We start from the raw sequence: 14,688 nt of genomic DNA, 5'->3' as shown, positions 1-14,688 counted from the left end.
TTTTATTGAGTAAATCTGAATTTGGATTGTGGAACAGGCTATGCCTATGTGTAACCCCTCTCTTTAATCTATATACATGTACACATTATAAATATATACATACATACATAATTATATAAATATAGAACATATTGGATACATAATGGATAATACAGAGACATTTTATTTTTGATAAATATTTTAGAAGGTGGAAATCTATTTTAAAAGTACTGCTTAACATGGGTCAATGTTGCTTTGATCAGGGGGTGGGGGGTCGCATGGATCCACCTTTAGGACCCATTGCTGATGCATGAAGCGAAGGTCGGTGAATGGGCTGCTTCTACTGGGCTAATGAAGACGAGCATATGCCATACAGTGTGCTGTGAGGGATATGTTGCCCGGACAGCAAACACTACGGCCTACTTTTATATTGGTATATAATGAATACTGGTACCGTTGCTGGTGTAATAGTTTGACTCTGTATCTTCTACTGCATTCATTTAATTAAAAAAAAAAATAAAATACAAACTCCCCTCTCCCATTGATGTTTTTGGAGAGAAAACAAGTGAAAATGACGATGCAAGAAAATCAATGTTTTGAACTCTTATTACCATAAAGGCCCAGCCCATACTAAATAATTGAAGTCAAGAAAAGATATACATTGATATGCTTAAAGTGCCAGGAAATGTTATTTATGTGATGGAATATTTGAAATAAAGAATAGAATCAATTCAGAAGATAATGGTGTAAATATTGTTAACAAATTAAATTAATAAGATAAGACTCATGAGCAAATATCAAGATGTGGGTGAGGTTAAAGAAAATCCTGTTAGTAAATTTGGATGAATAAACAGCAAAGAATTGAATGAAATCAGCTGGACGCCAATCTCATACTGAGAATTCTCCACATCATTTATTTTATTTATTCACTAAGCAGCTTAATCGCTGAAGCATAAAATCTCTGAAAACATCAGACACCCTCACATGGGATTTGATGTCGACCAATCAGATACTAATTAACAAAATAGAAAACTTGTATGTGATTAGATTCCTCAAATGGTTTTATGAACGTCGATCATAATTAATTAAAGAAAATTCAGTATTATAGATTAATATGCAAAGAAAAAATAAATGACAATGGTGAATGTTGATTCTTTAGATTTTCTGGCTGACATAAGTTAAGTCCTGACCATGCCATCTTTAATTGAAATTGTCACTCTTATTACAGATCGACATGAATAGTTTTTCTTTTCTGATTTTTTTCTAATTTTGTAGAAAATAATGTTTTATTTTTATTAGTTACTAAAAAGATATTATTGTATCCTATTGTAAATAAATGATTTTGTTTAGTAATATTCATATTTCATCCACAGCTGAAAATGTTCTGCCTTGTTCAAACTACAGTAGACCAGAATATATCAACCATTCCAGTCCACAAGAAGGTGACGAAAAAAAAAAAAACATTTTAAAATTCATTTGGATGTTAATTGACTAGACCTCTTAATTTAAAGTAAACTTATCACTTTCAACAAGAAAATAAATGTAATTAAATAGCCTGAGTAAAAGTTGTGGTCTATTTAGAGTGAGGTAGGCCTATTTGTCAGGAGCTTGTGCGAAACTCTTTGGAAACCACAAAACAGTTTATACGATTTAAAAGTTCTATATAGTAAATAGTAAGTGCCGGGGTACTGCACCACACAGTAGTCAAATAGAAAAAAAACCTAACCGCCTGAAATATGGGCCTCTCGATCCATATTTGTGTGGATGTAAAATATGAAATAAATTTGCATGTCAAAAATCCATATATTACTAAATAACTTCCATTTCTCCATTTGCAGGTATGCCCTACCCATATGATGGAGCAATGAGATTTTTTTATCACGAAGATCCAAATTATTTCACTCATTTACGAGACAAGCATAAAGGTAGGTCTGGATTAAATTAAAACATTGAATTAAACATGGAGGTGGCAGGGTTGTTGCGAAAAAAAGAGTAAAAAAATTCATATAGTTTCTTAAAAATGCATTATTTAAGATACAGTTAAGGAACTAGCCATTCTTGCTACAATAGTTTAGAAATAGATAATTCAAAATGAGTTTATTGAAAATTTCAGCCCAATTACCTTATTCTGAGCAAAGTTAACAATGTTTGAAGTTTTGATGAGAAATAGTGCAAATGGTTTTAATTGTCAGTACCATTTCTATGATAATAAACAGTCTTGAAATTCCATTTTAACTTCGATATGGAAGACATTGTTTAATCCACTTATAGGTAATATCTAAGCCATCTGATAGTCTAGAGAGTTGATTATGGTCTTGTAATGTGAATAAATGTCTAAATAATAATTCATATAACATTTAAAGCCTGAAAAAGACCTGCAATAGTCAGATTTAGTTCTTACATAATGCATCTTTAAATTTCATTCACCTCCTTATATAAATATGCCCCTGGGTATTAGGGTTTTTACTATTAATAAAGACGAAATTTAATGTTTTGATCATTTTGTATTAACCGTGTTACCTTTGTGACGAGAAAACATGCGATGCCTTTGATAGCATTTACCTTCTCAATCACTAATTATTTGTCATTTGACCTGTCTTTTGTTCTGCCACAGAGATGAAGTCGTGAGATAAAACTCTTCTGTAACGATGGTCGACTTTGTATAATGGGAGCATCTATTGTTCTGTGTGATTTTATGATTTAGCTGTATCGGAGTAAATTCATTAATTATTAATCGTGGGTAATCAATGTGCTAAATGACTGATGGCTTGTCACAAAGGGAGGTAACTTGCCTCTCCAGGTGGTCACATCGTTGCTGTTATCTTTCAACCTTCTTCGCAATTATACAGAATACTGAGGAGCACAAGAGAGAAAAGTCATGTGACAAATTGAGATCGTATTTCTAATAATAGTTTCACAGTTTGAGAACAGTGGGATTGATGCATTTCAGAGTTGTTGAAATATGTTACGAAATGAATAATGAATGCGTGCAGTTAAACATTTCTTAGATTAGAGATGTGCTTTTGATCCTAGAACTAATGATGAAAAAAAAACATTGAAAGATTGATAAATGTCAAATTATTCAAGTCTTAATATCTGTGTTTCTATATATATATTGATTTATAGAATTAATAAAATAAGTAAAAGATATTTCCTAGAACTCAATCTGTAAATATTAAATATATATATATATAACTACAAAATATTAGCTTTGTGAACTTCCCATAAACAGCAGAAGTGGTATTAGATGTTTCATATAATGCGTAAGCAATACCCTGTCTTTTACATTCACAATATTTTTTAGTTGAAAACAAATAAATTATTACAGAAATGCCAATTCTTCCGGAAACGCCAATTCCTCCATTCATTTATTGATCATGTATTCATTTTTAACCTTTAAGTTGATCATCTTTGAATTCTGTAAAATTCTATTTAATTATTTTACAATTCCTTTCTTTTCCTTCCTTCACTCTTTCCTTCCTTTGCAAGTGCTTTCCTCCCACTGCTAAAGACCTCTATGTGCAAACAAATTATTACAATAATAATGGATCATATGTTAGTCAAAAAATGGACTATTTTGTGTCAAGTGGAATTAAACCACATATCTTTCTCTCCCTTCCAAGTATACATCATTCTCCTTTAATTGATTCCATCTTTCAGTTTGCTTGAACTATTCATAATTTAAATTTTCTCTTTTTTTTTTTTTAATTGTTCTTTCTTTGTTCATCCAATTATCAATACCTTTCATTCATTCTTTTATCCATTCGTCCATTAATTCATTCTTTTTTCAGTGTGTTGAGTTATTGTTTGTCTGGTGTTGTCTGTCTGTATTTAATAACACAATCCAGTTTTAAACCTTTGATGTCCATTTCACGCTTAATACTCTACCCTTCCATCATCCAAGATGACTTTTCATTAGCTGAATAAATTCCCTGATAATTAGCTTGAACCTAATCATAGCTCCCTCTAATTGAGTCTTATTGACAATGAATTACTGACGCCATAATACCCAAGACATTCAGTGTCTTGTTCCTGTCATCGTTGACAATTGTCGAGTGCTTGATCTAGGCCACTGTCAAACTTCAGGGATAAATTTTTCTCTGTCTGCATGTCATTTTATTTCATAATTCTTAACTGGTAGCGATTATCTTTTCAAATTTTTTCTCCTACAAATACAATGGTGTTCATAATTCTTTTGTGAATAAGTAACTAATGAGTATTTTTTTCTATAGCATAATAGATATATCATTTTGAATGGTTAGCCATGCGAAATTGTGCAGATTGAATTTAAAAAATCATCTGATATTTTATGACGTAAAAAAGGAAAGAAAATCAGCAACTGTTGAGTAATTTTAAAGACAAATTTCTTGTTGTTAGGAAATCGGAAGATAAATCTTCATGCAAACCGGGACATTAAGAGGATTGTTGGGAATTTAATCGTCGTGGAAGATATATAATTTAGCAAACCTAATGATCCATGATGACAATTCTGTCTCTTTCACTTAAACTATGATATTATATATGAATTCTTCACATGATGTCATCATTTATCACTACCATATACGGTCATGAATAATTGATGCGGCCAATTTGAGTCGATAACGAGAGTTAACAAGATGGCACGTTATAAATGTGTCATGCCATGTGACAATTATGGTATATTTTATTTGTCGTTTTATTACGTTTATCCTCCATAAATCCACTCATTTTCAACTTTTTACTGTGATAAATTTATAGTGAATGACTAATAAATTATTTTGTGGCGGAATAATAACCTATTGTTAATAATTAAAATACTGTAATTATTGAAGCCATATTTAATAAATAATGGTAAGTCATCCCTAAAAATTGCACAGTTCTTATGAAGTTATTGTACAATAAAGTATTAGAGTATTAAATGGACACAATAATGTGTAATTGAAGCTAAACTGCTAAGAAATTACATTTGTTTTGCATGAAACTGCTGTGAACATCACAGAGAACATGGTTTAAAATGGGATGAAATGAAATAAATAATGATTCTTTTTAATCTGTACACTACTCTGGGCATGATATCTGTCTTGTGGCTGTCCATTTTGAAGACTCGTGTAGCTATAGGACTATAGTGTATGTTTTCCATTTGAATCTGGACTATGATGCATCTGAATTTGAGGATTGTGAGGCAGCTCTTGCTATTAAAGACCTTGCTGCATTCCTTTGTTTTGAAGACTGGTGCAGCTCTTTGACTACATGACAATATAGTGTATCTCTTCCATTTGAATACATATGTGTCTCTCTGTCTTGAGGATTGTTGTGCAGCTCTTCCTCTCCATAATATTAAGCAGCTATTTATATAAGTGGTGCATCTTTATTTTTTGGGGATTTTGTGCATATTTTATCTTGGTGGTGCACATATTTGTAGTGAAGGTTTATGGTGCACTTACTCATCTTGGTAGCCTGTCACATGTTTGTCTTTCAGACCATTGTAATCTTTCTGGTGTCATGCATCTATGTCACTTGGAATTTAGTGCATCCCCATGATTTAAAAATTTATTTGTAGTATTACATTTTTCTAATGAAGGCTATGGTGTATCTTTTTGCCTTTAGTACCATGGTGTAACTCTTTAAAACCCATATGCACTGACCTTTAGGTACCAGCTACTATTCATAGCCAAAGTGCATCTTCATACCAAAGGGAACTTCTCCGTCATTTGAGCTATTGTGCACATCTTTCTCTTTAAGGTCTTCTAGTATATCATCATCTTCATATCTTTGGTGTACCGCTTTATATTTAGTACTGTGGTAATACTTCATTTTAAGCCCTTCAATGGGCACAGAACACCTTCACATTCAAAGACATTTGAGCTGGTTTTTCTACTTTAGTTCGTTTGTTTAAACAATTCAATTCTGTGAACTGATCCTGGATTGTTGATCGGAGTGAAAGGGGTCATATTTCTTGAGGAAAAGGTTTGGTTTGTCAAATGCACCTTTTTTAGTATTTATTCAAAGTTATTTTACTGAGATAACCTGTAGAATTATTTGAAGCTTGACATCAGTATGACACACTACTATTGAATTTTCTTGATATAATATTGACACTTGAGTCTATTATCCAGTCTCCAAAAACACACATAAATCTTTATCTCATGTCACACTCATTATAAATAAAGACAGGATAATGGAGACTTAATTTGCTGTAAAGCTAATTATTATCCAGTGAGTGTTAATTTTCCTATCAATCTAATAACGTAATGGTGGGTTACTATGACGGGTTGCGATACTCATCTGATGAGATCTTGTCATGCTATTGATATCCATAAAGACGCTGTGTTGCCATTATAACTAGTCCAAATCTGTTCATCTGACAAAAATCTGACCTAGAAACGAACTGAAGAGTTAAAAAAAAATCAGAGAGAAATGGTGTTTTAATGTCCATTTGACACTAACACTAACCAGATCATTTTTGGGACTAACACATGGTCCACATTTTAATAATATGCTTGGATGTAGGAGTCTTTAGTAGTGAGAGGACCCTGAGAAACCCATGAAGTTAAACAGACGACCTTACTACTTCTGATGCCCTAATGATCTAATACTTGCACGTTGAACAACTCAGCCCCCTTGCACCACAATAATAAATAAGTGGACAGACGACCTTACTACTTCTGATGCCCTAATGATTTAAAACTTGTACGTTGAACAACTCAGGGCCCCTTGCACCACAATAATAAATAAGTGGAACACTAAATTACATCAATGCGTGTGTGAAATATAAACAAATATTTAGCAGGACAGCAGTTGAATTGCAACTAACCTGAGATATCTACCTTGATTTCTTCGCTTGACATGTATCAAAATGTTGTTGAAATCAATAAGAACAACCTCTAGTCAGTCCTAATTAAGATTTTGTAGGCTGTAAGCTTCAGGTATTGTGAGGACTGCTCAGTAATATTTTCCAAACCATATGTTGAAATAATTTTAGTTATATTTTTTAAAATACTATATGCTGGGTATATAAGGACAAACACGATATTTTTGTTTATGTATAAAACAATTTAATAACAGGCGCGTCTAAACAGACACAGAATCTTCATAATGTGCTTGGGATATACATGTAAGAATGAGGCCGATGTAAAATCTGAAAAACAATATCTGAATGACCAAATTATAAACAAATCAAAAAGATCAAACCCACTCCAAAAAACAATTGTAAAGTACTATGTTTTCATAAGAATATATTTCTAGAAATCTAATCAATTCTTACAGAGAATTGTTTGGGATAAAGGTAATTTTCGCAAAAGAAATTGAGCCTGCGAGGTATGAAATGAGGTTGGAAATCTATTCTTGAGTTAAATTGTATGCATTTTAAGAATGCTGAGTAGTATCAAAACCCCTCGAAAGACATATTCACAGGCATCTTAGTATTTAAATAAATATCACCTCATGTATATGAATCAGTCAGGTTTCAGAACACCAAACTCTTATCTTACAGCCCTAACTCACATTATGGAAAATATATATGATGCTATAAATAATCTTCTTTGTGGCACAATATTTTTTTACTTCAAAAAAGCATTTGATCTGGTCAGTTATAATATTTTATTGACGAACTGCAGATATTTTAAATTTTCTCAAAATGCATTACAATTCTTAGAATCCTACCTAAAAAAACAAAAACCAGTGTACTTTCGTTCATGGTGAACTATCTGATTTGAAGCCTACTCACTATGGCATACCTCAAGGATCGATATTAGGACCCTTCTTGTTCAGTATTTTCATTAATGACTTGCTATTAAATCTCTCTTCCAAAACTGACCTCTTTGCTAATGATACGACAATCTACACGACTGGCCCAATCACTGAAGTTCTCCAAACAAAACTACAGCTTGATGCCGACAGAATACAAGCCTGATGTAACAAAAACGGAATGAAACTCAATACAACAAAAACGAAAGCAACTTTCTCCTCACTACTCTCGATATTGAACTTGACAATGAATCAATAGAAGTAGTCTCATCCTTTAAACTTTTAGGTGTCATTTTAAATCATAATTTAACTTGGAAAGACCATATTCAATATGTCTCTAAAATATTAAATCAGAAACTTTTCCTTCTCCGTAAGATTAAACAATATCTCCCTCTCTCCTACTGCACTCTTTTTTATAATGCTCATATTCAGACACATTTTGATTACTGTTCTCCAATCTGGGACTCCTGTGACTACAAATCTCTTGAATGTTTTTCTAGATGACATGTCATGGCTTTTAAACTACTGCTTGAATGTTTTTCTAGATGACATGTCATGGCTTTTAAACTACTGCTTAATTTCAATCATACCGATGAACTGTACCCAACAATAAATACCTTAAAACTTTTAACAATATAAACCCATCATGCCTACAGTTTATGTAACTTTATTTTCAAAATTTTATCTAAGCAATATCCTGATTATCTGTTCAATCTTTTGTCTTTCTATGAAACTCTCTACACCAACATTAAAAACAGACTAATCACTCTACGACCAAAACTTAATATTGTAAAAAAAAACAGCATCCGTTTTAAAGGCACAAACCTATGGGATTCTTTACCATCTTACTTAAAACTGACTTCTAACTTAAATTCTTTCAAGAAACAACTTTTTAAATATCTTACTATCAAAGAATGGTACTGGTACCCTCTATGCCCATATATGTATAGGTAATTTTTCCTTGTTTCACATATACCTTTTGCTATTGTAAGTATGTAAGTTATTTGTTTTATTAATATTATGTGTTATTACATCTCTCTTTTGGTACTGTCATTTTTTGTATTTTAAATTCATCCTGATTATCTTATACTCTTGTTCATCCTTCTCTTTTATTTGTTATGCAATCATTTTTTGTATTATATTTTTTTCATGAAGGGCAGGATGGTAGAAAGGCTTCTACAGCCTAATACTCTACCATTCTTAAAGTTATTATTATTATTATTATTATTATTAGACAAAATAAAACAGTGGTTTAAGAAAACAACAAATCAAAGAATAAGAAACAAGAAAAACAAAACAAAAAACGACAAAACACAACCAAGGAAAAAATGAGAAACAACAGAAAACAACAAAACAAAAACTGAGAAACAACAGAAAACCAAAAATAAGAAACAACAGAAAAAAAAAAAAAAAAATTAAGAAACAACAAAATAAAACACAACAGAAAACAAAACACAACAGAAAACCAACAAAACAAAAAGAAAATTATTCATATAGGGTACTTAATGTTTGATTCATAAAATTTGAAAAAATAAATATCAATTAAATTCTAGAACAAACAGTTGATATCGTATATCCCTAGCAGAGAAGGAAACTTTGGAACTTAATTTTTTATTTTGTCTTGTGAACTCAATCTCACCGCTAACAACTAATTAATACCCTCGTTGTCATTTGATCTAGCCATGGTAACATAATCCACCAATCAACAATCAGATACCGAGTCAAACAAGGGGAATTAGACATGTTAGAGATTCGGGCGAGAATTTTTATGGCTTCATTAAACGTCGTAAGATGCAACACAACAATGGAGAAGAGCGACGAAGGCTTGTCAATAGTTTGCATGTCGGTTATTGAAGTAGCGTTGATTGCCATATTTTGTTTTAGTTGGGTTTCACGTAAAAGATGTTTGTATTGTTGAAGTAGTTGTAATCAGTGAATAAAGAGATTAAAGAATCCTCCCAACAGATGTGTTGTTTGATTAAATACTGCTTCAACAAGGAATTATAACATAGATACACGATTTCAATTAAATTTCTGGCTGAGCCATGGAATCAAGAAATAAAAATTCAGCATGATCCTTTAAATGGTAATTACACCCTGCTTTTAAAGTGACTGATTAAATACTGAGTCAACTAGAAATTATAACATAGATACACACTTTAAATCAAATTTTTAATTTTCTGCCTCAGTCACGGCATCAGGAAATCAAAGTACACCATGAGCCTTAAACTGTGATTATAACAAAGATATACACTTTTTAAAGTCACTAATTGATATGGGGGTTGTTGAATCAGTTGGATGGCCGAATGGTTAGCATCTGCATGCTGTATCATAAGGTCTGTCATTGTGTCAACTGGCTTAGTTTTGATTCCCTGGTTGTACGTGACAAGGAGTAGGGTCGCCTGTCCAACCTCATGGGTTTCTTCCGGATCCTCCGGTTTCCTTCCACAGCTAAAGACATCTACACGCAAGCGAATTATTGATATAAAATTGAACCATGTGTTAGTCCCAAAATGACCTAGTTTGTGTCAAGTGGACATTAAACCTCATTTCTCTCTCTTTCTAAATCAGTAAATCATAAAATAGGAATTCCTTTTATTTCATCCTAAATTATAAAGGCATATTACCAGAAAAATCCCTAGTTTAGTCAGATTACATTAAAGGGGAAGTACACATTTCTTGGCGCCTCCAGAAAAAAAAGTGTGTTTATGCATAGGCTACAAATTAAATTGTGGAGATATTAACCAAACAGCATGTGGAAAAGTTTCAGCTTAAAATATTTAGCTGATGGGATTTGCTTAATTGGGTTATGTATCTTAAATTTAAGAAATTGTATCAACTGCAATGGTATGAGTGATGGTTATTGTGACGATAACTCTTGCGGAATAACATAGATTTCAGGAACTTATTGCCAATCCCATAAAGAAACTGACTGTTAGCATTTCTGCGAAAAGTACCACAGAGTTTTACATAGTTAAATAGGTAAAAAAATAAATAGGTCAAAGATAAATGTTCCTAACAGTTTTCCACACAGAATTAACACCTTTGATTCACTAATCAGGGTTGGTTAGTTTAAACATATTTTATTGACAAATATCAAAAGGATTGAGCACAAGTTTCAAAAACTTAGAAAAGCCCTTTCCATACATACAAATGATAGACAAAATTTAATACAAACAAGATTGCGAAATAGTATATAGAATAATAAATAATTTATAAGTAATATAAGTAAAGTCAGATGAATTATATCGCGGGTGCGGAAAAAAAAAAAAAAATGTTATCCACCAAAAAAGCTATAGCTAATAATTTATTCTAAGATGTAACTACTAATCAGGGTTGGTTTCTTTAAGAGTGATTCCTACTGATTATAAATTAATGATAACTCCAGCCTTCCGTGTGTTTCAGTCAGATATCTCAGCCATATCATCTTTATTAAAAATCTGAGTGATTCCTAGATCTGTTTATTCTGTAAAAAAAATTTTGATGTTTATAAAATTTAATATCTTTCAGGAATGGAAATGAAAGGTGATTTTTACCGTGATTTTTACCTGGAGAGATATCATCGTGAAGCTCCACCACCTACGTACCAGCGGAGAGGATCATTACAACTGTGGCAGTTTCTAGTCACATTGTTGGATGATCCCACAAATTCTGCATTTATCGCTTGGACAGGACGCGGGTTGGAATTTAAACTCATTGAACCAGAAGAGGTTTGTTCAACACTTAATCGTTTTTTACACACTTAATGAGAATTTAAATTAATTTGTGAAGTAATTAAGTGGGCAGGTCAAAGAATATTATAATCACTATTCTTCCAGTGTACTTTTGCATAAAAAGGAATGATACAGCACTAAACTTCTAGAATATTTATATATATATGGCGATAATATTTTTCAGGTTGCTCGTCGATGGGGCATGCAGAAAAATCGACCCGCCATGAACTACGATAAATTAAGTCGATCATTACGATACTACTACGAGAAAGGAATAATGCAGAAGGTCGCGGGGGAAAGATATGTGTATAAATTTGTGTGTGATCCCGAAGCATTGTTTTCTATGGCATTTCCGGACAATCACCGTCCCATTCTCAAAGGTGATCCGCAAAAAGAAGACTTCTTTAAACCAGTAGCTCCGCAGCAAGATAAACCATTGTCATTGACAACTTCTCAAGCTTTTATTCCGACCAATCGTAGAAACTTTAACTTGCCACCTCATCCTCATACTAACCCTGCTGCCATGACAACAGATCAACATCGTTTACAGTATATGCAGGAAGTTCAGCGTATGTATGGACCAGGACCGTATATGGAAGGTTGTGTTTACTGACTGTAGATTATATTTGAGAATTATTTAAATATTGTACATAAAAACTTAATAATTACATGTACAGATATATTTAAATCACATAGTATAAAGTCTGACATCTGACTAATAATTAGTACCCTCTATATTGTGATTTGGGCGGGGGGGGGGGGGATCTTTATTTAAAGAAATAAGCTTACAGACTTTCTTCAGTCTATTTCCTGACCCATATCAAAATCATGTGGTACACTTAATGCTTTGGAGTTCTGCTATATATTGCCAATGCTAAAATTTGAACAGTTTCACTCATACAGGCCATGATTATTATAGTTTTTCCCCTGTATGTTTAGATGTCAGACTTTACGTGTACATGTACAGACTAGTATTTATGGCTTTTTAATTTAATATCAAGTATGGTATAAGTTAAGGCCAAAACTGTGGAGTAATTTTATTTCTGGTATTGTAGACAGGATTACCATATAGATATATAATGCTATACACAGGAAAAAAGATATTTCATATAGCTCACTTTTTAGTATCATCTGTACAGCTCCGATAACCTTATGTAATTCTATTTCATATTCTATAATAGGTTAAATGTTTAAGTTAAGTAAAACAATTTTCTCTATGTAACTAAAATCAGTATATTAATAAGTCTTTAGTTGCCATTGTTTGAAAAACATTGACAATCAAAAACATTTTTTAACATGGCCCTGTATACCACTATTTAATATAGTCATTAAATTCTTGGCCAATATGACTGCCAAACAGTTGGTTTAAATCCATTTACAAGCCTTTAAAACATTTTAAAGCTATATTTTTCCATGATAAATAGATTAACATTGAATGTGTGAAAGACCAGAAATATAATTATGAAACTATGATCAATTTCATTTTATATTTTAAAGAAAATTGTAAATAACATCAATACCTTAGTTAATGTCTCAAGTATGATTATTAATTTGGAGTGACTTTTTTAAATTATATGTATGATGTATGTTTTTTTGATGCCTCTGTATCGTCTATAACATAGTTTTCTGTTCTGCCATTCTCAATGACATTATTGATGGTAGCTGTTGAACAGTCAACATTACACCTCAAATTTTTTTTCTTCATACGAGGTATCAAGGATGATCTCGACAGTATAGGCTGCAACAGCCAGTCTTAGTTTTGTTACAAATAGTTTCTATTTTTCAGTTAACTGTGTCAAAATGTCTCACAGGGCCGGATTAAGACTTTTAGTGGCCCTAAGCACTGAAAAGATTATGCTGCCCCCACCCCCCCATATGTAATTCAAAATAAAAACAATACTAAAACGTAAATATATGCTAATATTGAAATAACTTTTCCCTAGATTTTTTGATCGCAAAATTCCGGATTATGTCATTTATGTAGGGGTCTCTTCTGGTGAGTTCTGGTTCATTTGCACCATGGTAAATTCTGCACTTGGAAAAGATCCGGTCGAGTCCCCTTTTTTCCCTTGGTACTTCAAGCATGTTCTTATTTTGTTTAATTGTTAATCCAAGGCTACTGTCTCATTGGAGTTCTGTTACTAGATATTCGTCAATATTAATAACATTATTTTATTACATATTTTGCTGGTAGAATTCTATCTAGTTGATATGTTTTAAGTTAGTTTACTAGTTATTTATTACTAGTATTTTGATTCAGACGATTCAGATATTTTAAGTTCTTTAACTTGCTCTGTAGTAGTATTCTCATCCAGTTGCTATTATCATCTAGTCAATGTTTTAAGTTATTTTACTAAATATATTTACTACTATATAATCTAGCTGATACTATATGTTATTTAAGTTATTTTACTAGTATTATGATCAAGTGCATATTTCAAGATAGTTTACTAGATATTTACTAGTATGATCTACTGGATATATCTAAAGTATTTTACAAGATAGTTACTATAATACTATCTAGATATGATATATGATAAGCTATTTTACTGTAATATTATCTAGATATGTTATATGATAAGTTATTTTATTAGTATTATGATACAAAATATGAAGTTCGTTTACTAGACATACTAGTAATATTATCTAGTTGATATCAGAAGTTATTTTCAAGTTGTATATATTTTAAGTTATTTTACAACATGTTTATTAGTAGTATAATGATCTAGTCAATATTTTTATTTATGAATATGTTTTTAGTTATTTTATTTACTTTATTTGAGTGCTAATTTTCTTGACCTAATTACCAAATTTATTGTTAATAATTTAAGAATACACAAACATTTAAATACATCATCTACAGGTCTTAAAGCAGTATTGACCTAAATATATAGTTTCTGAAAGTGTACATAGTAAAATGAGGATAAAAACAAATTACAGGCATGTCAAAATACTTTCCAGTAAATCCTCAAGATGCCCACTATTATCAGAATGCCATATTATTTTCTCAAATTCTTTGCCAGTGTCCAAGAGAGCAAAATGGGGTTTAATCTTTAATGTCCAATCAACACAACTAACATTGCCAGTGTGAAATGATCCCGATCTTCTGCATTTGGGCAACAGTTATGTTTATGTGTAAAACTATAAAGCAAATAACCAAATAAAAGCAACACAAATTTGAACTTGTAAGTGTAACATCTCTTTCCTGATGTGTTCGAAAAGCCAATTAAACACATTTATAATAATAAAAAGACATATTTAACAAAACTAA

General features: G+C 31.7%; 1 protein-coding gene across 1 annotated transcript in view; it reads left to right on the top strand.

The window, feature by feature from the left end:
- Nucleotides 1-13,665, top strand: part of LOC126822296 (ETS translocation variant 1) — a 71,211-nt gene extending 57,546 nt beyond the window's left edge. Inside the window, exons 7-10 of the mRNA XM_050551096.2 lie at nucleotides 1,353-1,421; nucleotides 1,818-1,904; nucleotides 11,215-11,414; nucleotides 11,602-13,665. Coding sequence (XP_050407053.1) covers nucleotides 1,353-1,421; nucleotides 1,818-1,904; nucleotides 11,215-11,414; nucleotides 11,602-12,030 — 785 coding nt within the window. The 3' untranslated portion in view covers nucleotides 12,031-13,665. The remainder of the gene's footprint in view (nucleotides 1-1,352; nucleotides 1,422-1,817; nucleotides 1,905-11,214; nucleotides 11,415-11,601) is intronic.
- Nucleotides 13,666-14,688: the final 1,023 nt, after the last annotated feature.

This window comes from Patella vulgata, chromosome 5 (genome assembly GCF_932274485.2).
Source record: "Patella vulgata chromosome 5, xgPatVulg1.2, whole genome shotgun sequence".
Lineage (NCBI taxonomy): Eukaryota > Metazoa > Mollusca > Gastropoda > Patellidae > Patella > Patella vulgata.
This window is presented reverse-complemented; position numbering and strand designations above follow the sequence as displayed.